This window comes from Batrachochytrium dendrobatidis (assembly GCF_000203795.2).
Source record: "Batrachochytrium dendrobatidis JAM81 unplaced genomic scaffold BATDEscaffold_2, whole genome shotgun sequence".
NCBI lineage: Eukaryota > Fungi > Chytridiomycota > Chytridiomycetes > Rhizophydiales > Batrachochytrium > Batrachochytrium dendrobatidis.
In genome coordinates, this window is record NW_006281100.1 from 743,370 (window position 1) to 767,264 (window position 23,895).

The 23,895-nt window shown below is 38.4% G+C and overlaps 7 protein-coding genes across 7 annotated transcripts; 4 read left to right on the forward strand and 3 right to left on the reverse strand.

Annotated features, from left to right (window-relative positions):
* Positions 1-119: 119 nt before the first annotated feature.
* BATDEDRAFT_34401 (CORVET complex membrane-binding subunit VPS8) lies at positions 120-6,958 on the forward strand (the record flags this gene model as incomplete). Its single annotated transcript, XM_006676724.1, has 13 exons — positions 120-336; positions 541-696; positions 816-849; positions 967-1,172; positions 1,288-1,406; positions 1,510-1,836; positions 1,935-2,041; positions 2,207-2,375; positions 2,468-2,813; positions 2,889-3,064; positions 3,184-6,468; positions 6,574-6,666; positions 6,778-6,958. 13 exons carry the CDS (start codon positions 120-122, stop codon positions 6,892-6,894), a joined length of 5,352 nt encoding a protein of 1,783 aa, XP_006676787.1. The 3' UTR covers positions 6,895-6,958.
* Positions 6,959-7,164: 206 nt separating this feature from the next.
* On the reverse strand, positions 7,165-11,786 carry BATDEDRAFT_22861 (DNA-binding E3 ubiquitin-protein ligase SNT2; the record flags this gene model as incomplete). The annotated part of the gene is made up of 16 exons (XM_006676591.1): positions 7,165-7,698; positions 7,777-7,971; positions 8,054-8,251; positions 8,325-8,416; positions 8,502-8,646; positions 8,727-8,821; positions 8,932-9,218; positions 9,281-9,390; positions 9,429-9,661; positions 9,764-9,990; positions 10,070-10,109; positions 10,188-10,302; positions 10,404-10,837; positions 10,913-11,013; positions 11,084-11,243; positions 11,687-11,786. 16 exons carry the CDS (start codon positions 11,784-11,786, stop codon positions 7,165-7,167), a joined length of 3,066 nt encoding a protein of 1,021 aa, XP_006676654.1.
* A 232-nt stretch (positions 11,787-12,018) lies between these two features.
* Positions 12,019-13,554, forward strand: BATDEDRAFT_86199 (uncharacterized protein). Its single transcript, XM_006676845.1, has 6 exons — positions 12,019-12,271; positions 12,368-12,502; positions 12,574-12,677; positions 12,801-12,821; positions 12,911-13,056; positions 13,139-13,554. The coding sequence occupies exons 1-6, from the start codon at positions 12,040-12,042 to the stop codon at positions 13,266-13,268; spliced, it is 768 nt and encodes a 255-aa protein (XP_006676908.1). The 5' UTR covers positions 12,019-12,039; the 3' UTR covers positions 13,269-13,554.
* Positions 13,555-14,362: 808 nt separating this feature from the next.
* On the forward strand, positions 14,363-17,600 carry BATDEDRAFT_86622 (uncharacterized protein; the record flags this gene model as incomplete). Its single annotated transcript, XM_006676846.1, has 11 exons — positions 14,363-14,432; positions 14,472-14,665; positions 14,825-14,942; positions 15,097-15,323; positions 15,470-15,718; positions 15,829-15,987; positions 16,065-16,251; positions 16,328-16,722; positions 16,841-17,178; positions 17,263-17,385; positions 17,456-17,600. 11 exons carry the CDS (start codon positions 14,363-14,365, stop codon positions 17,598-17,600), a joined length of 2,205 nt encoding a protein of 734 aa, XP_006676909.1.
* A 434-nt stretch (positions 17,601-18,034) lies between these two features.
* Positions 18,035-18,859, reverse strand: BATDEDRAFT_9569 (uncharacterized protein; the record flags this gene model as incomplete). The annotated part of the gene is made up of 4 exons (XM_006676464.1): positions 18,035-18,183; positions 18,293-18,440; positions 18,541-18,697; positions 18,831-18,859. Coding segments are annotated over 4 exons (483 nt in total), but the record flags the coding sequence as incomplete, so codon positions are not given.
* A 793-nt stretch (positions 18,860-19,652) lies between these two features.
* BATDEDRAFT_32861 (uncharacterized protein) lies at positions 19,653-21,855 on the reverse strand. Its single transcript, XM_006676688.1, has 9 exons — positions 21,571-21,855; positions 21,343-21,406; positions 21,065-21,204; positions 20,924-20,995; positions 20,764-20,781; positions 20,551-20,709; positions 20,281-20,447; positions 19,907-20,146; positions 19,653-19,838 (listed from the first exon to the last, which is right to left on the reverse strand). Exons 1-9 carry the CDS (start codon positions 21,838-21,840, stop codon positions 19,754-19,756), a joined length of 1,215 nt encoding a protein of 404 aa, XP_006676751.1. The 5' UTR covers positions 21,841-21,855; the 3' UTR covers positions 19,653-19,753.
* A 129-nt stretch (positions 21,856-21,984) lies between these two features.
* BATDEDRAFT_86201 (uncharacterized protein) lies at positions 21,985-23,660 on the forward strand (the record flags this gene model as incomplete). The annotated part of the gene is made up of 7 exons (XM_006676847.1): positions 21,985-22,134; positions 22,248-22,374; positions 22,457-22,550; positions 22,664-22,952; positions 23,020-23,140; positions 23,258-23,320; positions 23,398-23,660. 7 exons carry the CDS (start codon positions 21,985-21,987, stop codon positions 23,643-23,645), a joined length of 1,092 nt encoding a protein of 363 aa, XP_006676910.1. The 3' UTR covers positions 23,646-23,660.
* Positions 23,661-23,895: the final 235 nt, after the last annotated feature.

Sequence of the window (23,895 nt, forward strand, 5' to 3'; positions counted from 1 at the left end):
TGCTTATTTTATGGCAATACGGTTATAATATCTGTTTTGATTAAAATTCATTACTGTAGCTTCAAGACATTTAGAGTTTTCCTTGGTTGCAAGTTAGAATTAAACCTGTTTGGGAAGCAATGGACGACTCGGCCTTGAATGTGTTGTGCATGTCGGAGATGGATGATTTAGAGTCACCTACTGAATCCCTGCCCAAACATATTGCTTATAGTGCTCTGGAGCCTATATCTGAAATTGGATTGCACATACCATCATCCAGCCAGGCTCCTGGATCAGCCTCGAGTCAGTCAGCAAGCCGACAACACCATACTCTGCCTTTGGTGACTCTTTGTGAAGGTTGGATACATCGGCTACTAATAGTTTGATGGATTGGCATCAATACTTGCATGGATTTCCTTTGAACTATCCGATCATCAAAGGAATCAATGCTATCGATGCAGAATGCGTTCAAGTTGCAAAATCAATCTTGAGAATTATCCATCAAGCTTTTTACAACTCCACTGACTTATCCTATCTGCTTGTATTACATTAATGTCTTAGATAAAGTATCTGATCTTCTTTCGGCATTGGGAGATAGCAGCGAGTCTGTTCATGATCTTGGCAATACATTTCCCCAATCTCAAAGCGCTCGCTCAGCGGATGTGGATTCTATTTCCACTCCATCGTACTCTAAGAATGCCACAATATTTGTATCAAGTATGTTGAACCTGTACTACTGCCTCGGATATTCTTTAGGAAAATCTGTACCAATAGCAACTCGAGTTTTGATACCATCTAATACTGCCTATATTTAATATCAAACCAACTTCATATAGGAACCTTGGATATCATTGAGTTGGATTTTAAAAGGTATGGGCGTGATATTGGTTGTACCACTTTCAGTTATCGCAGTTTGATAGTAGCTACAACAAGATCGTTTTGTTTTCAGTCGACTAATTGCCCCTATCAATATCCTTTTTCCTCCAGTTTGATCTTACCCGAAATGGATATTATAGATACACCAATACCTATATTGAAACGAACCATAGCAAAATTCAACTTGCTTCGACAAGAAGTTTTGGATGGACTAAAACGTTCCGAATTTGTACCCGCAGTACATGATGCTTGGATGATGCTGTTTGAGAGAATTGGTTGCGAAATTCTGCTATATGAGCAATTTTTGGACGTGAACGGTTTGTATCGCTATTTGTTTGATTTTCAAACGAATGATAGTTTAATCATATTTAGACTAATCCAACCTTTTATCTACAAAAAATAAAATTTGTATGTATCAAACCACTCGATCAGCTGCTCATCTTACTCTCGAAGAAATAATGAATGATCCCATTATCGAAGTAGACGAAAACCAAAGTCTGAAGCCTGGGTCAGACCATTCTTGTGCCACAGAATCAATGGCAAGTATTCCAGTTAGTGTGTCCTACTAATGCAGTATTAAACTCTTCACAACAAATCTATTTCTTGCATTTTTGAAATGAATCATGATTTGCTAACATGAATCTGATTTATTAGAACGGAAGACTACTTCATCGCCCAAGAAGCATTCTACCCCAAAATTCTTTAGAAAGTCTAAGGAGTGCGCAAACTACATCTACCATGCCGGACAAGCGTCGCCTTTCGTTTACTTCTTCGCAATATCTGTGCCAACCATCTACAAAATCAAAAAATTTATCATCTGTACGCTCTGAAGATTCTTTTCTTCATTTTCCTGACGGCGCCATCACATCTGCTCCGCCTGGGCCATATGATTTTGTAAAGTGGACAAAGCTACGTAAACTATCCCTATCTTTATTTTCAGAGGCATTTGCTCGTCAAGTTGGAACACCGACGTGCTTTTCAGTAAGTAGTTTATATCATTTTATTTTTGCTTGATTATGCTTTTCATGCTCATGCAAAAGCATCTTGAATTTTCAAATACCAAATATAATGGTTTTCAGGTATCTGGAGGTATTGCAGTAGGAACGTCCAAATCTGCTATTTTATTGTATGATATTGCACAGAATCTACTCGGTATTTTAGGCGATTTCAACTCGACACAAGGTATGTAATATTTTATAGCATTGCTTGCATCAATAGGCTGTAATGGTATTTAAATTAATATTCACTATATACTTGAACTCGCTGATACCTTGTCAGCTTCCTCATATGGTGCCGTAACAGCTTTAAGCATCTCACATAATCATAAACAAATATTTGCTGGGTATGCCAGAGGATTCATAATTGTGTGGGATACTGTGCGCCGCATCTCGATCAAAATTATACATCCAATCACCAATGCTGAGCAACAAAGTGGTCGAGCAGATGGGCATCTTTCGGGGAATCCGATTGCCCATACTTCAAGTCTAGGAAAAATTGGATTTGTTTCTGCCGATGATCGGGTGGGTGGCTGTATAATTTGATGTTGGAATATCTACCACATTAATGTAATCAGTTAAAGCTGATTTTATACATTTCATTTTATCTATGTTAGGGCTCGGCATTTTTGCATACCATATCTCAAGGGATAGTTTTCAACTCCATCAATTCTATTCGTATTCACGGTCGGTCACTTAACAGTTCAAACCAAAACAGTTTGCCTACAACCATTTATGCTTTGAGCACTTTACCCTATTTGTCGGGAAAGTGCATCAGTGACAACTATCAATTTATTGCCATATCTACTCCTTACAAAATGGCCATTATGACAATGAGACCCATCCCTCAAATACAGTATCGTATTTCATGGAATATTGATGACACTAACTCAGCCGGAAATACAAGGAGACCAATAGAATCTGCTTGTTTAGACTGGTGGGCACCAGTAGTTCAAAAAAATGGTATATAAAGCGCGTTTTACTGTTTTTAGTTATTTCAAAACTATGCTTATTTTTATGTTCAATGGCATGGTACAGGAAAACTTGTAGGTACTCCTCGACTGGCATTTTCCAACCAGGGAAAATTTTCTGTTTTGCGTATTCTTTGGCATGCAAATGACACTGAAAAGACAAAACGAAAAATAAACTTTGAAATCGAAGGCAGTAACCAACTGGATGAGAATATTGTCGTTATCCGATGGCTTGTTGAATCGGTAAGAGTAATGTCTGATTTTCTAAAAATTGATATTTACCAATTTTTTAGACTAAATATCGGTGTTATCTATTTTCGTCACTGGTCTTGATTAACACTTATTTTTGTGATAATGTCTAGATATTTGTCTGTGTTACGCGGTCGGAGCATTTAGTAACCGTCAATGCTTCCACTTTTGCAATACTGGAACGGGTGGATATCTCTGCCCAACGTATTGTATTTCAACCATTGTTTCACAAACCACTTGAAGCATTTGGAATTCCTATTGAATTATCATATTCTGCAAGCGTTTGTGTTTACAAAAGTAGACTGGTGTTTCTAGGTAGCTTTGAGATCGTTATTGCAAGTCTAATTTCGTGGATAGATCGTATAGCATCCCTTGTAAGAATTGGACAATTTCGAAAAGCATTTGAAATGGCAATTTCATTTTATCACGGGGAGGGAAATTATGCCGTTGTTGGACTAGCGCAAGATCCTGATACCTGTCAAAGAAAGGTTCGAGAACATGCGTCCAGCCTTATTCTGAATTATGTGTCCATGTCACTATCTAGCTATGATCCATCTGCCAATGAGGATCTGTCGACATATGAGCGAGTGACAGAAACAACATTTGATACATGCATTGCTATCGATCGTCTAGACTTGCTTTTTGGAGAAGTTTATGATCACTATGTTGACTCTGGTGTAGATCATGTTTTTGTGGAATCACTTGAGCCTTATGTTCTTAATGAGCGCATTGTGAGCATTTCCAATCCCTCTGTGGTACAGGCGATCATTGATCATTATATGAAGCGGTCATGGATGGATCGATTGGAACAAATTCTTTTGCACTTGGACCCGACTACTTTGAACATTCATCAAATTCTACAAATATGTCAGGATTATCAGCTAAATTATGCACTTATATACATATACAATGCGGTTTTGAAAGACTATGTCACCCCATTAGTCCATCTTCTGAATCTATGTCCCGTAACATCTACAAATGGACTAGTTTCAGCCACTATTTCTACAGAATCAATCATAGCCAATCAGGAAATCGTATTAATACAGCAGCATCAAAGAGCTTATGTTATTTATGTCTACCTTGCGTACGCACTTACTGGTCTTGCATTTCCAATTGGCACTCTTACACACGATCAGCAAGCTCAGGCAAAATCTGACATCTACACTCTGTTGTTGTCACCTGTTCGTATTCACTACCCTGGAACAAACTCTATTGAAATCGGTATAGAACCTTTTCCATATCTGCGACTTCTTATTATGCTAGATGTAGATGAGCTCATTAAAATGTTGGGCACGGTTTTCAATGACGAATCTCTGACAGATGGAGTGCAATGGAGTAGCAGTTTTGCTTTACCTGTTGAAGATCCGCGTACAAAGGCTTTTCGACAATTATCGCCATCAGGGGTCACTCGCCAACTAATTGTCTATGCTCTACTGCAGGTTGTCGATGCATTTCAAATGGAGTCAGTATATGGGAATATGAAAAACAGTTGCCCTGTCACATCAACATCATATACTGTTTCCCTGTTTGCTTTTCTTGCTCGTTGTTACAGCAAGCATCGCAAGCATATTCATCTATCTGATGAACTACTGGAGCGCATATTAAATGTGCTTTGCGAAAGTGGAGATGTCAATGTAAAGCCAGAACGAGAGGTATCGATACTCTCCATTATAGATAGCGGCGCTGCAATTGCATCAGTGTCAGCCAGACTAAGCTCCGCCGAACAATCGGCTCTTTTAGATAAGTATGAAAAGGCCAATTTATGGAGAGTGTATGAGCACATGGCGCGAGTTTTTGGAAAATACAATTTAGTTCTTCGAGCATATCTCAAAGATGAGCGGCGAATTCACGAATCGTTGCAAGCAGTACGAACGTTGCTAGACTCGGGAGCACTGACATATCAGCAATCTTTGGATGTAAAACAGTGTGTGTTTGACTATCTTATTCCACTAGTAGAGCTTGACAGTTACTCTACTTCGCAGCTTATATCATATTACTGGCCAAGTGAACATGATCGGATAATTGAAACCTTGTCCAACACCCCGCGACTGCTTTACAATTACCTTAAAGGGTTGCTGGTGCCAAACAGTTACTTACAGCAGGACTCTGTTGTTATTTCACCAGCTCTACTTTTAATAGATGATAATTCTACAACTACCCGACGAACAACACGCACTATCCCTTTGACTACAGCTGCATCACGATTGCGGAAAAATACATCTCGATTATTTCCACAAAGCTTTTATGATACAGTTATAACCCTAATGTCTGAATTTGATCCAAACGATGTTCATCCATACTTACTTTGGCTCAATGATACCTGTAGTGGGTTTCCATATAGCCTAGACACTGTGTTTAGCGCTCTACGACTATATCACGTTACCCATGCCACCGCTTGGTTGCTTGAACGTACTGGGGATTTTACAGGCGCACTGTCTGTACTGCTAGCTGATTTAATCGTCATTTTAGAGCAATTATTTGAAAAGTTTAAAGTTCCTAGCGATTTAAGCGTTGACACCTTGAAACACAATGCAACTTCGTTGGTCGATCTTGCTGTAGGAGTATGTGAGCGTTCTGCGGCTGCTTTAGATCCTAGCGAGCAGCTTGACATTTGGCTGCTTTTTTTGACGGAGATCTATTTTAAGCTTTTTTTACATCAGCCCCCAAGAGATTTAAAAACGGACATGTTTAGCATAGCATCCATAGCAAATCCTCCACCCACTACTACACACAGTTGCATCAACGAGCAACTTAGTGATTCTTGTCATAGCCCCACCTTGGTTCTGAGTTTACAATCAAGTTTGCCTCATCAAGATCACAGCGACATCTTAAACACAATTTCTCAAAATTCCCACGATCTAGATGCAAGTGATATGTCCGCTTTTCTTGGGTCAATAGCTCGGCTTGTAGTTAGTGCTGTAGTTGGACACGTGCCACTTCCCTTGGTGATTCACAAAATAGTACAAACTCAAAAAAATGCGAAATTTGAAGATCATCGTGATCTTATTTTTTCCATGTTGGAATCCCATGTTTATCATCGTGAGCTGTACCATGCCGCTACTCGCATTATTGCCGCTGATACGTTTCGTTTGGCCGCTTCCTTGAATATATCACGCTCCAAAGGATTTCGTCCGTTTCGTGGCCAATGTGAGTCGTGCCGTCGTCTTTTACATATTCGAGCCATGTATGAAAGCGAAGCTGAGGAAACCTTGGTCGTTTTTGCCTGTCGTCACGCTTTTCATCGGGTATGTCTTGATACAGCTCTTGAATTAGCTGCACAAGCACTTGCCATTGAATATCACCTAGACTACGGTTTGTGGTGTCCTGTCTGCGGACGTAAACAAAAAGACATGCATAAGCATTTTAAAGGAAAGGCTAAAACCGTATACAAGTCACTGGTAAGTGTTTTCTATAAAATAGAATGATTGCGCTGTATCATACAACTATGACTACTGGATGCTTTATTTTAAAAATTACTTTAATGATTAACCACCGTGCTTTAGCCGGATTTAGCCAACGGGTTTAAAGATACACCTTGTGAGTTGGATAAAAAGTATCTCCAGCTTCAACATGCCCAGTTTCAATCAGTTCCAATGGTAATGAATTGTTGCATATTTGATCTTACAATTGAATACATTTCCTATGATTCAATACTTGCTTATTCCATTGCATGCCATTTGATGCTTACATGAGATTTTTTGCTATAGATTACGGCATTTCACTCTCTCAACTCGGCATCATTTGCTTCTAGCACCAACGAGACATTGGACATCATTGACATGAATGATAGCCCCGTTGTTGGCGATGGTAGCTCTTTTTACTAGCAGCAACTTATGGATTCTACAACTAAACCATTTTTTTGAATAAAATAAACTCGCTTCTACTTTTAATCTACGCAGTTGACAGGCAGATTGTAGTAAATTGTACGTGACTATCGAGTCCATATTTATCTGGCCTGTAATATATGTGATTGATTGCCGCAATTCATGTTTAGAAATATCCAATTCTATTAAAAATTATCCAGATATAAAGTATGGGTGATTGTAGTGCATTCATTTTTTAAAGATCAAAGCGTTTCCAAGGAATTTTGGTAGCTAAACCAAAAGGTTATTGACCAGTTGGCTTTTAGACTGTAAAACACACGCAAAACATACACGCGCACCTTTGGCATTGATGGAAGCAAATAATGATTCCTCAAAACTATTTTTGATCAACAGTAGATCTTCAGCACAAAACCAAAAGGGCGAGGTTGATACATTACACATTACACAATGCACTTCTTCAATTGAAACTCCGTTTTCTGCTGATGTTTTTTTGGCTGTATCAAGCAAAGGATCCTCAGTACACAGAGGGTTGTTATTAGTGCTTGACGTCTTTTCGAGATATGGTGTTGGTTGAGGTAGACTGTCTATATGCTGTGTAACGATACTCTTGTCTTGTGATATAGATATATTTTCTTTACAAGGATCATGGCAATAGCACTGTGAATGTAGGGTTTGAGAAGCAGCTCGTCTTTGGCTACGCGTGGCATGCCCCGAAATACCAACCTTGAAACCAGAGATGTATTGAAACAAAATTTCAGAGGTAGTAGCATCAGACGATCCTGCCAAGTTATTCTCATTCTCATTCTAATTTAATAAACCAAAAAACATTAATGGCGTCAAATAACGAAGATATACAATCTTGCAATCAAAGTTACAGCAAACCTTGCTAGAATGCAATGGGCATGTAACAATGGTCGAGTAGTCCCATCCATCTTTAACGTCTGGGATAGTTTTTGTCTGTATCTTTGCGACCCAAGAATCATCATGTTGGGCACAAGTAACATGAGACGCTGCCAAGCACCCAGTTGTAGTGCACTTGACGCAAGCACCTGCATGAATGTTACATATATTACAATGCTAAACAAGTGGTGGCAATAAAAACAGGAGTTTAGCTGTGTTAGTCTATTGATTGGTCGTGTTTTCAAGAACAAACTCATACAAAAACCGCTACCATTAACCACTTTTGCTTATCAACAAGCCCGATAGATTCAACCGGTTCCAAAGATTTTAGGCATCCAAAAATAGGTTCACTGTGCCAGATGGCACACTGCACATGTACCCAATTGTTGCAAATTGTGCGTTTAATTGGGGATAATCTCGACGAAAGCTGACCAGTACAAAGAACACAATCATAAATCTATTACATGAAATCAAATTAAAAAGTCAGTTGCGTTGAAGATTCAAAATAGATCCAATAGCCATAGATATACCAGTGATGATTCTGGATTTTGTGAATTCATGCATCGATCGCACTGAAAGGAGTTTGATTTACTCGTTTTAAAAGATAAAACGCCGTAGCACACTAAAATAAATATAGCAAAAGCAAAATACATAGATTAATGTCGGTATCAAGACACTAGACAAGTAAATACAGTGTATTTGCTTACGTGTATGTACATATAATCTACATCCTGTGCAGCGAACCAGTTTGGACGCTTCTGATTCTGTAAAATCCAGACACACTGCACATGGCTCCAGTTCGGCATCGTCCAATTTATCGCTGATATCAGCCCACGTCTCTTCCGTGTTATTCTACCGTGTGAATTATATAATGCCAAGAGTATCAACTTTTAATCATCTGAGCTTTAACCTATATATTTGGCGTATATTACCTTTTTAGCAAGTTGAGATCTACCTGGAGGACGACCTCGTTTTTTAAAAACATGAGTATCTTCGTCGACCATTTCGCGAGCTTTGCGTTTTCTCTCTATCGTGGTTCAATGATAACGGTAAAAGTTAGTAACCAAAAGTATGGTCAATTCCTAAATCTAATAGAAATCGAAAACTACAGACATGCTATTCACAAAAATTAAAAACCTTTCTCCCGATTAGCCTTTTTAATAGTTTCAGATATAATCCGAGGAGTTGCATATGTGATGTAGTAGGTGTGACATTCCAAACACCAACGCTGCTGCTGACCATGTGCAAAAAGTAATCCAGCAGGCCGGGTTACTTTGGCATTTTTAAAACAATTTGAACATTCTACCCACGACATGGTCGGTTTTAAAGATTCTACATTGTCCTCTTCTGTAGACGAAAAATCGGAAAAATCTTTAATATTTGCAGCAGCAGAGCTTCGTACATCAGTATTTTTTAGAAATTTCCTTATTTTTAAATACAAAAAAGTTAGTATAGATTCCAAAAAAAATCTGGCATATATGCGTACTTTGGCCTATACACCCTGCAGTATTCCGAGTAAACAGATGTGTAATTGGGCGATTTTTTCCAAATGTAAAAATATAATATAACTTCCTTCAGCGTTCGACTAGGCACAAACTACATTGATGCACAATGTTAGCAAGAAGCATTAGTACATCATCTAATTCATTACTTGCTTCTTTACGAATCCAATTCAATTCGTGACCATATTTGGCTACACCCCGTTCAAATGATGAAATCTCGGCCACAGTCCATTGGCTACTGCGCTCTTGAGAAACAAGCTCATTAAGCCAGCTCTTGTCCTCATCGGGCCGAGATCGATTTTGGTAGAGCTGCAATAAGCACTGGTAAACAATGCGTCCTGATAAATTTTTGAATCCTCCCAACTCTGACAAAAGCCGTAAATAATGCCCAGCTAAAGGTAAATGAAACTGAGTTACTCTGTACCAACTAAATTAATCCAAAACTAAAAAACGGTTGATTGACGTACCGTCAATAGATTTTTCTGTGAGAGTATGACCACAAAAAACAACTTCGTCCACGCTGCTACGACTGACTGTTGTATCCGTACTGGAAATACGAGGCCGGCCCCTTCGTCGAACTGACAAAGTAGGCTCTTGCTGGAGATTATCAATTGCCTTGATTTGTTTAGACTCGGCATCCAACAATGTCGTATCACAGCATTCTGGCATATGTGCTTGGAATGCTTTACCGATTCTTGTAATACAATATAATAGCCAGTAAATAAAAGTCATAAAATAGATATGCGTGTATATATGCTTTTAAGTGAAGGTACCTGCTAGACGATTTTGGGTGTGATTTTTCATCAAGATTATCTATATCAACAGGTTATATTTGAATTTCTAAAAATAGATGACCAATAATAATCAGTCAAAACGGTATATTTCACTTACCATCTAGATCATTTAGGGACGCATATTTTCCAAAATAACAAAAAGGAAACAACGGGTTGTGATTATGGGTATGTGCAGCTACATGATCTGTTACATATTTTAAATCAAACATCAACTAGATTAAAATTTTATAGCAGTACTAAATGGAGTGCATTAAATGGCTGTTTTGATGCAGCATTTCAAGATAATAAATATATGCCAAAACCTGCCATCTACTTCATCGGCGTCAAAATCAATGGGCGTGGCTTTTTTAAGTTTGCTCGGTGTGTCCTTTTCATCATGATTAGAATTGTCTGATTGGCCATTTGTGCTATCCAGATCGTCGTTGGAAGCGCCCCTTTCGTTCATTTGAAAGTCTCTTAAACAACTAGAACATTGCCATGTGTAACCCTTTGAAGGTTTTCTTGTCATCCCCGCACAGTCCAAGTGCAATATATTGGAACACGTCCCACATGTAGCAATAGGTTCGTCAGGACTACACCAACCATCACAGGCTTGACAAACTCGCTTTGTAGTAAACCTATCGGCACTTCCAGCTTCTACAAGAATAAACTGAAAACTTAAAAGATGTCGCATGATTCGTTTTGGAAGATTCTTTACAGATTCCATAGGTAAAACATCGTACAGACGGCGTGTGTGCCTATCGTATACTGCGCAGAAAAAAGTATAAAGTATGTTTGTCATTCAAATCAATGTAAAAATCAAACAGCTCACTAGACACTTACGTTGATTATAATAAAATGCATATTCATCAGATTTGTATTTATCCATATTGCTGATATGGTCTATATGCTTGATCTCACATTTACAAATGATGGCCGATACTCTATCAAACGTAGACACGGCTCATTTAGTAGTTTAAGACAATGAAAATCAAGACCACCCAATATACTTACGGATTGATATCAGTGTTCATGGTTGCAATCAATAGGCGAGGATCAAAGTGTCTACGCCTATTTCCACCAAAAACATCGCGCGGACGAGAGAACCATGCTACTTTGATATTAACCAAAAAGTCTTTTGCGTCTTTATCCGGTATAAATTCAATTATTCTGCCTATATAATAACTATTAAAATTAAAATTAGAAATCTTTTGGACTTGTGTTTTATGATGGGCAAATAAATGTTCATATTTTCTGGCAAGGTAAAGCAGTTGAAAATGACAATGGAAATTTCAGTCAATAGCTCAAGATTTTTCAAAATACCAATGACCATTGAGTATAAAGAAATATAAAGAGTTAGAAGCAACCATCCGTTTTAGAATGAACACCAATTACAAAGATTATCCTGCAATGCCGCTACTCAAGATCATGACATACCATTCATCTTCAGTTTCTGGTTTGAGAAAAACAAAATCTGAAATACCAACATATGCATGTGTATTAGTTTAAACTATAAGCGATTGATATGAGACCAAACAATAAGATGGATTTGCCAATTGGGCTGGAATTAATCATGGTGTCCAGCATAACTACAAATTCAATCAGGGCCAAAAGTACCATTGAGCTTATAGGTTATCCGTCGTAAAGTGATTTGTGATATAGTATTTTCAGTTTCCGAGGCTAGAACTGTTGATGGAATCGATTCATCAATTGACATGGTAGTATGAATGCCAGTCAAGGACAAAGTATTTCAATTTTATTTTAAAGAGGGAAAGTTTGGTTGTTTCAATGTTTTTTGTGGATGGTGTTGAATCGAGAGTTGATGGAAAATACTGAAATAGAATCAGATCGAGTGACCTGCTCATGAATATCCAGTTTGATCCATGCAACTTGGCAGACCAATTGGAGGTTGATGAGCATTTTTGCTTTTGTACCCTTATCAGATAGCTGCATCTTTACCAGTTAAAACGATGCAGTGCTCGCAGAAAACCAACTCGCTTCAAATAGCAGTGCTGGTATGCGACCATCTACTGCCAGAGATTCAGACACAGTTTGGAGACTATCCTGCTCTCATTGGGAATCTACTCGTTGATGCAGGAAAGTCGCTGGGTCTTGTTGTCAAGTGTGATTCATTCTATGTGATTGATGGCCAATATCCAGCTGCACCTCAAGAATATGATGCTGTTGTCCTGTCTGGTTCAAGTGAGTGAGGGCTCTTTGTATTGTTGAGTAGGCACTGGTTCGGTTACTACTACTCTGATACAAATCATTCAACTCATTCTCATCTATTATATCCAGAGTACTCTGCCTATGATCAGCTTGATTGGATCAACAGGTTGAAGCAGTTTGTTCGAGACACTGACGCTCTTCAAACAAAGATAATTGGTATATGTTTTGGCCATCAGATCATTGCAGAGGCATTGGGAGGACAAGGTGGGTCGTAGTTGGATGGACTATTAGTTGTTAGCAATATAGTCCCATCCATAACTCTTCATATCTCTTAGTTTCCAAAAACCCTCTTGGATGGGAAGTTGGTTTTACTCGGATTAGACTTTCACAAGAGGACACTGCTGCTCAACTGGGTTTACAGTCTGGTGTACTCGAACTGGTCAGTATCATGGCCTTGTAAACCAAAACTGCATTCCAAAATCAGCAAATTCAAAAGTTTAGTCGGCACTCACATTACAATTTAATCTATTATATCAACTGCTTCATATCTTTGCTCAAACAGTGTTTGCAGTCCATGCACCAAGTATGCAATTTGCTTTATGGTTGATGTCTTGATTGCCTTTAAAGACTGATCACCAACACTCACGTAAACTGTATGCGCTTTAAACCTAGGATCATGTCACTGTTGTTCCCAAAGGCTTTACAGTGTTGGCATCGACGGATATCTCGAATGTGCAGATCATGAGTAAAGGATATTCGTGTCTGTCCCTTCAAGCTCATCCAGAATTTTGTTCAGGCATTGTGCGACATCTCATAAAGTATGTAGCCAACTGTGCATGGATCTACAATTTAGCTGCATTGCTGACCACTGTTCAATTTTCACATAATCTATGAGTGTAGTGTCCGGACTGCCAGCGGAGTGTTTGAAAAGAATGCTGCCAAAAAATGGCTTGATGTGGTAGACAACCAAACAGATGGTACTTTGTTTGCTGCATCGATCCTTTGGTTCATTAGACAACCATCACTATGATTGACTGGTATAATTCAATGGCATTTTAAACAAAGTAGCTTGAACAATAAAGGCCGATTGACCAGATTGATACAAGTGTGCTTTCAAATGTTCAGTAAACTAAACACCACAGTTGGGTTGAGTAGCAGTATTAGACTACTGATCACATCAGATGCCATTGACGATAAGTCGCGTTTTACAGCCGTATCCACGTAAAATGGATCGTTTGTATTTATCTTGCAGTGATCGACTCTAAAATAAGCAATGGTCAACTATTCAGTTTCCTACTACAGGTTGACCTAATAAACATTCTTAACTCAGTGTCTGGAATTATTCAATGAATCCATTCTTTATTATACTCGAGTCATTTTCTGTAAGGTTCAAGAATCGATAATATGCAACTCTAATCCTTGCTACCTTTGTTGGACGATTGATGAACCATGTCTAATTAGACAGTTATTTTGTAGAGTGGAATACTGTCTAGGATAGCATGCGTGTTTGGAAATGTTGCATGTCATTGTTTAGAAGGTCAATATTACGGTATTTGCAGCTCCTTTGATCGGTCTCCAAACACAGCGACCATTGTATGATACACAACTAAACTATAGTTTAAATTATTCTGTTTAAACCTTGCATCTCCTTTACTTTTGACATAGCCATACATTGTACAGTCCCAAGTTTGATAACAGACTTGTACATTGCAATCCAAACATCAAGTTTGTTTGAATATTGTCAACAAAAGTCTGGACATGTTCACTGTTGCCAATCTGTCTGTCATTCACAAGAATTGGTTTTTGTAGTAATATTATCGAAGTCATTGACATTGTTGGCCAACATTTGCGCTTGGTAAGGTCCATGAGTGCGCTCACAACGTCTCATCCAAGTGTTGATGACTACAAGAATACTGATAATAGCCCGATATTCCCATGCGGATCCTATTCACTATATCACTTATTACTGATGCATCTACTTTGTATTGGTATAACTCGGTTGAATAGCGAGGCAAGATAATTTGAATGCTTCATTAATTTCGAGCAATTTGCTGCTTTTCTAATACTATCGCATCGCCTAGTTGCAAATCTATCCTATATACCAGCTAGTCTAGATATTAGTACATGCAGTCCAATAACCGAAATGCGCAGAGCAGTGCTTTTACCGACGATACTGACATGAGAAAATTTGAGAGTAGGACTTGCTTTAAATCTATCCAACAACATTCAGTAGATAGTTGTGCTATTTCAAGCTCCGATACAGGTCCTTTACATGCTAATACATCTCGGATTATCAGTGGATTTACTGCTCATGCCTCAAAGACAAACTGCCTTCGTATCGGCCCAAAGTCCGGACGAGTGATTGTAACTGGAGGAGAAGACCGCAAAGTAAATTTATGGGCAGTGGGCCGAACATCTGCTGTTTTGGTGAGAATGTTGTCTGACAGTATAGGCTATCAAATCATTCGTTTCTTTAGATTCAACTTTCTTAATCGACATTGTGTCGATTACTTGTAAAGAATCTTGTCCCTATTGTCCATCTTTAATATATATCAGATGTACATCTAATCTGTTGCCAATTTGAAGAGCTTATCAGGGCATTCTAGTCCAGTAGAGTGTGTTTGTTTGGACTGGCCCGAAGAGCTGGTAGTGGCAGGTTCATCTTCTGGATCACTCAAGTTGTGGGATTTGGAGCATGCCAAAGGTATAATTTGCCAATCTGTGTTCCATAGTTATTGCCAACTTGGCATCAATGACTAAATTCCATTCTACTAGATTTTTGTTGTCCTGATTGTACTGATTTGTTTCAAAGCTCATTCTTCAGGTTTATAGAGCTAATCTTGTAATTGTCTGTTTAGTGATCAGGACTTTGTCTGGTCATAGATCTAGTGCAACATCAGTACAGTTTCACCCATTTGGCGAGTTTTTTGCGTCTGGATCAAGCGATTGCACAGTGCGTCTTTGGGATGTCCGGCGTAAGGGTTGTATCCAAACCTATAGTGGACATAAGAATAGCATTGATTATCTTGAAATCACACCTGATGGGAGATGGATTGCTTCTGTTGACACTGATGGAGTGGTCAAGGTAAGAATATCGCACGACTTTTGAAACACGCTTTTTTATTTATCTCGAAATTTATACAATCTGAGAATATATACACCACCATATGCGATGTTGGTCAAGCAGTGATTCCTTTTTATTATAACTTTTCACTAACACCTTATCTTTAGATTTGGGATATGACAGCTGGAAAGCTTTTACATACTATATCTGGCAGCTCAGAATCTGTTGCATCTTTGTCATTTAGTCCCTCTGAGTTTATCCTTGCAACATCGTCACTTGACGGAAATTTCCATATTTACGATCTTCAAAACTTTGAATGCATTTCAAGTTCTTTTCAAAAATTAAACGGGGTTTCAAAAATATCTTTTAGCGGTGACGGTCACACTCTTGCAACTTCATCAGTAGGCACTTTTGATGTAAGTCTTGTTTGTACGGTTGATTGCATTATGATATTTGCTTTAGACTTTGTTTTAAATACCGTGTTCTAAATGACAACAATACAAAATACCCATACTTTTATTGTCAGATTTGGAAATGGGATCGACCTCAGCAGTCTCCTATGTCCTTTGCTTCTGGATGGTCGAATATTGTTGATTTCAAGTTTTTATCAGACACCAATAGTATCATAGCCTGTAGCGTGGAGCAGAGCTTTGTAGAAGTTTGGGCTATAGATATTACTGCTTCTGTGAGTTTTTGTTTGACTTTACATTTCAATTTCATAGACAAAAAAGCCGCTTACAAGGTTGTATATTAAATATCCAGCCCAAGGGTAGAAAAGGCTCAGCTGCGCAATCATTATATCAAACTACAAAAGACTCTTTGGCACAAGTTGAACATACTGCTGAACAGCTGTCAACTGGGTCGGTATTTCCAAGTGCACAGCTTGATCAGCAAATTCCATCCGAGTTTTTTAAAAACGCAACCAATCTTACAGATTCTGAAGCAAATGGTAATATTTTTATCTTTCAAAGCAAAGTTTTGGCTAATTTAAACTAGCTGTCTGATATAATGACTTTTAAACTTAGACAATTCTCTACACCAGGAAAAAGGAAATTCAATATCGGGGAACAATATTTTTATGCCACCTGAGTTTTCTCAATTGAATTTGGAATCTAATGAAAATGCTGCTACTGAGCCTATACAGTCTTTACAGCATGAGCTACCCAATTCACGATCACTTAATTCATTGCCTTTATATACCGGATATATGCCATCACAATCTTTTAATGCACCAGCTGATAGTCTTATTGAGCAGTCTTGCTCCATAGCTTCATCATCTTTAAATCCAAAGCAGCTTTCTGGGTCTATAGAATTGAATATACAACCATTCACTACATCCCAATCCAATACATCGTCCTATATTCCAGCATGCGACGGAAACCGCCCGTTGAATTTGGATCTTTCTCGATTTATTAAACATGTACGTTTTATTAAGGGTGATTTATGCTTTAGAATACCTACAATTGTATTTTTTAAAGTTTCTACTGTTTTTAACATTTATATATTGTCTCGATATTTTTGAACGTATTTGATTAAAGCAGTTTCCTGGAAGAGCAATGCATCCAATTCCATTATCTATTAGCGATACTAGCTCTACAGTTTCCAGTGATCAGGATGTTATCGAGTCTGTCTTGAACCGACACGTCTCTATGGTGACAGTTTTAAATACCCGTCTTGAAAATATTCGCCTTGTTCGAGAAGTTTGGTCCGAAAATAATCCAAAATTAGCTTTGGATGTAGTCTGTAAATTGGAAGATCGCAGTGTTTTAGTAGAGTTCCTAAGGATTCTTAATTTAAGACCAAGACTATTGACTCTTGAGATTGCTGTGCAAATTCTACCATTGTCTTGCGAGTTGTTGTTTGAGATGTATGAAGAGTAAGTTTACTGATATGTTAAAGGGTTTGATATTAAAAACTGAATGCAATACTGTGCCTTACATCTATCTGCTTTTTGTGCTAGTTATATTCAAATTGCCTGCTCGACAGTGCTTCTTCTTTATAAAAACTTTTCTGGTATTATCATGGATACATTACGTGCATCACGGACACCAGTACACACAATGGATATGGCATTTGAGGATAGGTGTGCAATGAATGTTAATAACACCATAGTTTAAATTTTTGTCTGATAATTTTTTGGTTCGTGTGAATAGGTTGAATCGCTGCCGATCTTGTCTTGATGGATTTACCCAATTTTCTCAAATTCTTGGCGAGATGCGCAAATACCATGGGAAGCTGGGCGATCAGATTCGTGAAATATCTACAGAGCTGGAGTTATTTTGTGAGAGTGCGTATTGAATTCTATTTCTTTCAACGCTTGCATATAATAATATATTTTATTCGACTTTATATTTGAAAAAATGTATGATAGTTGGCCCATTTTGAAAGGTGGGTGTTGATACTACATACTGATGGCATATTCAGTCTTTCATACAAATATGACAATATGTTTCAGTACCAATCCAAATCTCAACGCCTGGCAGAAATTGCACAATCTACTAATTTACAATGAAATAAACAAGACCCAGTTGTGTTATACTAGAAGCTAATTATGACAAAAGCAATGCCAAAAATACTAAAGAGATGAATCTGAGAATCAGACTATATTTTGGCAACTTTATTTCAAGAGTTGGATAATGCGTAGCACATTTTCCAGCTTGTTAGCAGCTTAAGATTCAAATCAACATGCGTATCTGGAAATAGATAGTAGATATTTACAGTTAAATTCACAATCAAAAATAGTCATGATGGAAGGCGAAAAAACACATGGTTGATATTGATTTCAAACGGACTTGCCTTCGCGTCCATTCTCTTGCTATTCTATCGTGCTCTTCTCGATCCTTCACATATTGTTGAGCAATACTTCCAACCAATGGATCCACTGTATATGTTCACCCGGTTCAACAAAAAACAAATTAGCAAGTAATGTGGTATAGCATAAATGTACATATTATTATGATGGGTGGCCATGTATAATACATGCAACGTACTTGGATTACAATCTGTCAAGAGTGAGCAAATAGACAAGAGTACTTTTGATATTGTCAAAGCGGGACTCCAGTTGTCTTTTAGGATATCCAAACAAATCTGGCCCTGGCTATTAATGTTACAATGGTATATGCGAGTTCGATAAACCACCTAGAAGCATATTAAATAAAGCGTGTAAATTAAAGAATTCAAAAATATATGAATTAAAGTCCAATCCACAATAATTACAAGATTTATCTGTATAACTCACCTTGGGAGGTTTAAATGGATAATCTGGAGGGAAAAATATATCTAAAAAAAAGACACCTCCTGCATAAGGGGAACCAGCTGGGCCCATGATCGTTGAAACCCATTCATATAGATTATCTCCTTTCGGCCCTGCGCTCAGGTTGCAAGGTGGGTCAAGACTATATTAAAGTATACACCACAAAAGTCTTTTGCTTAGTATATAAATAGTTGCAGTTTAATATTGATATTGAAAAATAAATACAAGCCAAGTAAATGCTTTAGCTGTCTTGATAAAATAGCTTTTGGCATTACCTTATTTCTGCAAGTTCCTTTTGAATTCTATATCGGTAGATAAGTATGCCGATTGATATTTAAGGTGATTTGATCCATTCAGTCCATATTTACGATGAATTCATGACAAAAGGCAGGTGCCAGTTCACAGTACAAGATTATTCCGGCCAGAAAAGTTGGAATGTCGTTGGCCAAATGGCAGTTTGGGTTATCATCCGTAGAAATAAGATTGTAATATTGCGTAAAAACATATCAGTATGTAGCATTCATCGAGTATGAGTAATTGATGAATTCATCATTGAGCATTATAGTTGCCGTTGATATAACAAAAGATAGTTCAGACCTTTTAGCACTGCTGCTTAATGAAGTAGGCTTTTGCAAATATTTTACAGTTGCTTTGGTGGTTGCAATTGAAGGTGCAACAGCATTGCTGGTTCCAGGTTGTTCAACGGAGGATGCATTTGTACTAGGTATTTGATCAGCAGAAGAAGATGCTGTTCTATCATTGGGTCTGGCTTGGGACATGATCAAGAATATATAACCAACTTGGATTGGACGCCAAAGATGCTTTTTTAGGAAAAGTTTGGCACTCGCAAAAACTGTCAATCCGACAATCGCTTAAACTCCTGATGGTTAGCATAAAAAATGCTTTACCCATTGCAAGAGTAAATATTTTAAAACCCTACAACAACCATGCTTTAAACATGTATTAATATGGCTAGCTGAGAGCGTAGCTTGTAATCTCAATGATTTTGTTTTTGGGTTCAGCCAAGTCGAAAGACTGGCATTTTGATTTGATAGTGTTCTAAAAACTATTACAGTCCAATATGTTGACATAGTTTTATGAATTTAACCCGCTCAATGTTTATTTAGAAAGCAGTCGACAGATACATCTATCAAATCAGTTTCAGCATCGCGCATATTGAAAAATTGTAGTCTTAGTGCTAGTCAATTTTGGTGCGAGTAGTAGGTGCACCTGTGCTGGTGGTAGAGGGATCTCCAATATCATAAAGTAGAGCAATGACGTAGCTAGAATACAAGCTGCTTAGTCAGTGTACTATGGTGATTAAAGCATGAGTTCTAAAACCAACACTTACATGACTACGACAATGGATGCAACAGTGAACCAAAACAGAATCTGAAATGAAAAACTGATGTCTTGGTACTGGCATGAATCGCCAGTCCAGACAACATCACCATTGTAATTTGGTACCAAATTTCCAGCATCATCCGTCCATTTCCTCAATGTGCACGAGCAGGTAAAGCATTGAGTAGATGGGTTAGATGGATTAGCTTGTCCAGTACAGGAACCATGCATAGAGCAGTTGGAGTATCGACTGCATAGTTGTAGATGTGATGATCGTGAATAATGCCATATACCACATATATAGATTAGATGGTTTCAAACCAAAAGATATTTTTAAAGTATCTAGAGGCAATATTATGATTGGGTTTAGTAAAAAATACTTACGCTTGGCATTCATCAACGCTGGCAGCACAGGCTGGCAAAACAGCGCGTTTATGAAGATCAGACAATGGAGTGGTTTGAGAGAAAACTCCAAGATTTGCATCAGATGGTAGAGAAAGTTGTGCAACAGTGGCCAAGTCGCCAAATACAGATCGAAAAGCATGTTTGAGCTATATATGTTGACAAGTTACAACAGTATTCAGTGTTAAAAGTAATAGTAAGCCAATACAATTCAGCATCAACAAGCGTTGTATCTTTCAAATGATAGCCTACATCTTTCAAAAGTCGATCCTGAATAGCTATTGCCTTTTCTGGCGTGCTTCCACATTTGGTAGAATCAGATAGAGCAGTCAATTGAATTACCAGACGGTTTACAGAAGGATTTTGTTTACGAACAAGAGATATTGCGTTTTGAAGTACCATTCCTTCCATCTAGATTAAATGTTAGCAAACTATCGTGGTGATGCAGCCATATGCTCTACTTACTAGAAAGTCTGAATCGTCCTAAAAGTGTACATTTAATTGCCGTAGCCCACCAGGACAAAAAAAGAGTACATATCAACAAAGCATTATTAGCAATGCTGATTATGCAATCTAGCTTCAAACCTGACTGCACGAATTTAAACAGACTTGGCAAATACAATACCTTTAGCTCACAGTTGCCATTGCAAAGTGTATCTCTCAAATGACCGAGGATATCCCCATTTGCTTCAGTAGTCTGAGTTTGTATACAAACAGGTCAGCGCTAAAAAGATGATCAAGTTGTAGTTCTCAAAACATGTTTTACCTGGGATAATTCAGCATTATCAAGCGAATTCATCATCCAAACACGATGTTCAAGTGTGCTTGATTTTTCAAGCCCTGAAATGGCCCTAGTGATATCTTCAGGCGAAGCTTTGACCAGATAGGCAGGGTTCTGAATGCCAACTGCTCAGTACAAGCCAAATGGTTGTCAAAACATGTGTGGTTGATCAGTATAATGATATGTATAAAAAGATGGATCATAACGAGAATCCAAGATTTGGCTTAGTCTGCTGGAGAGTATCCAACCGAAAAAGCACATACCATTGACAGGACGCTGTTGAACAATGAATGCAAGTGGACGGTGTTGAAAAGGGCTGGCAGAAACCTTGAAGTAGAAAATCAAAGAGAAACAGATAAGAACACATTGCAATGCCATGGATGGCGAGATGAGCTTCCAGACTCATTGGTGACAAGATTAAACTAGAGCTACAAACACTCCGATATTGGCTGATCTAAAAAGGTCATACAAGCAGAATTATCAGCACTCACAGGAAAGACTTTTGAAAGCAGAGCATCGTTGGTTGCCGAGAGTTTGGGATTATCCTGTAGTTGCATTTGTTGAGCTACCATCGCAAGAGCATGCTGTGGATAATGAGCAGTGGTTCCCATCAACAGACCCTCGACATCGTTCCATTCAAGAAGGATGTTTTGAGAAATATCAGCATTATTAATGGCCAGACTACAGTGGAGTAATGGGCCGGTCGCAATACAGGATCCAATGGCAGCAGCCAGAGCAAGCACCAGGGTGGTCAGATCCATAGTGTTTGATGTGATGGTCAAGTTTCAGTTTGAATGTAAAACCTCACAATTTGCATATTGCCCAAATATTGAATTATTGCCCAAATATTAAATTATTGCCCAAAATTCAATACTGTTGAATCTCTTCTTATTGTATTACAGTCCATGCCTGATAAAACTGCTAGGTCCAGCGAATCGGATATTGCTCAAAACTCTCTTGCAAAAAGACCAAAGGTCGACTCTTTTGATAATGATGCTTCTGGGAAAGAGCTGATGGCTGCTACTAGTGTGACTTCCGGCTCTCTTACTAGATCAGTATGTCTATTGTGTTATTCTATCCAGCTTGGACTTGGATCACTCCTTATTGGGAATATGTAGTTAATAGCATGCGTTTACTAATGGATTTATTGAACGTACTTTAATAACAGGTGAAGCGAGTATCAGATTTGAATGCTCCTATTATGCATCTGACTGGCCATGAGGGCGAAGTGGTTTCTTGTAAATTTAGTCCAAACGGCAGGAATCTGGCTACTGCTTCGTTTGATCGCTTGATCCGTAGGTCTATCTTGTCTTTGCACTATGTATAAAGTGATTGGTTCATTTTTTCTCACGATTCCATCTTTTATACATCCATTAGTACTCTGGAATGCCTTTGGCGCGGCAGAGAATCACCACAAACTAGCAGGTCACACTGGTGCAGTCTTGCAAGTGCAGTGGTCTCGAGATGGATTGTATGTAGTTTATGTCAAGTACTATTTCATTGTGGTCCCACCACTGTCAATCTTGTATCTATCCATAATGGGTTGATGTAAACTAATTCAACCAATTTAAACTTACATTTTAGGCATATCTACTCTTCTTCTGCTGATAAAACAGTAGCCGTTTGGGACGCCGTCAATGGAGAACGAGTTCGAAAGTTCAAGGGCCACACTTCATTTGTCAATGCATGCTCAGCCAGTCGACGCGGTCCTGAGCTTGTTGCAAGTACTGGCGATGATGGTCTAATATTTTTGTGGGATCCTCGGCAAAAACAACATGCAAAAAAATTCAACGATCCTTATCCTCTCACCTCCATTGCATTCTCTTTGGACGGAGGGTCTATTTTTGCTGGCGGAATAGAAAATGATATCAAGGTTGGTTGAGGTTTTCTACCAAACCTGTTCGATTTTTTCAACATCCATGCTAATGTTGTTTTAATAGGCATGGGATCTTCGAACTGACAATGTAGCATACGTTATGGCTGGGCATGATGATACAATCACTGGACTTTGTCTAAATGCTGATGGCGATAAACTTTTGTCCAATGGACTGGACAATACTGGTAATATATGTGTTTATTCAAAATTCTCCATAGTTGTACTGGCTTATTTTGCGTTGCTGATATCCTTGTATCACTATACTGTTTGTCATGTCTGCCAATTCAACTATTTAAATTTAGTTCGCATCTGGGATGTCAAACCCTTTACTCTCACACCTTCTCGGCTTTCGAAAACATTTGAAGGTATGTTTTTGCATTTCCAACTGTTTTGAATCACATTTGAAATGGTACAGCCCATCTCATGCCTACGCGTTCAATAGGTGCACCTCATGGATTTGAAAAAAACCTAATTCGCCCATGCTGGTCTCCGGACTCTCAGTTTATTGCTGCAGGAAGCGGTGATAGATCAGTGGTGGTATGGGATGTTGGGTCTAGTGATATAGTTTATAAATTGCCTGGACACAAGGGCTGTGTCAATGATGTGGACTGGACTGGATCTATTATTGTCTCGGGGAGCAATGACAAGACTGCTTTCATGGGTGAATTGAATACCAGTGAAGTAAAATAGCAAATAAACAAACTCTGACTTTAATTTTAAATCGGAAGTTCTTTTGACCATTCAACAAGATCATCGGCTTCCATCTCCCAGCTGCGATCTTTTACTGGAATTGGTTGCACTATAGGCTGGGTTATTTCTAAAGTGCTTTGCTTGGATGTATGAGCCGAGTTGGAGCGCACTGATGATTTGGTTGAATTGGATTCCACATGGATTAGGTCTTCTGCTTGTTCAAGTGTACTTGGTAGAGTGATAGAGTCTA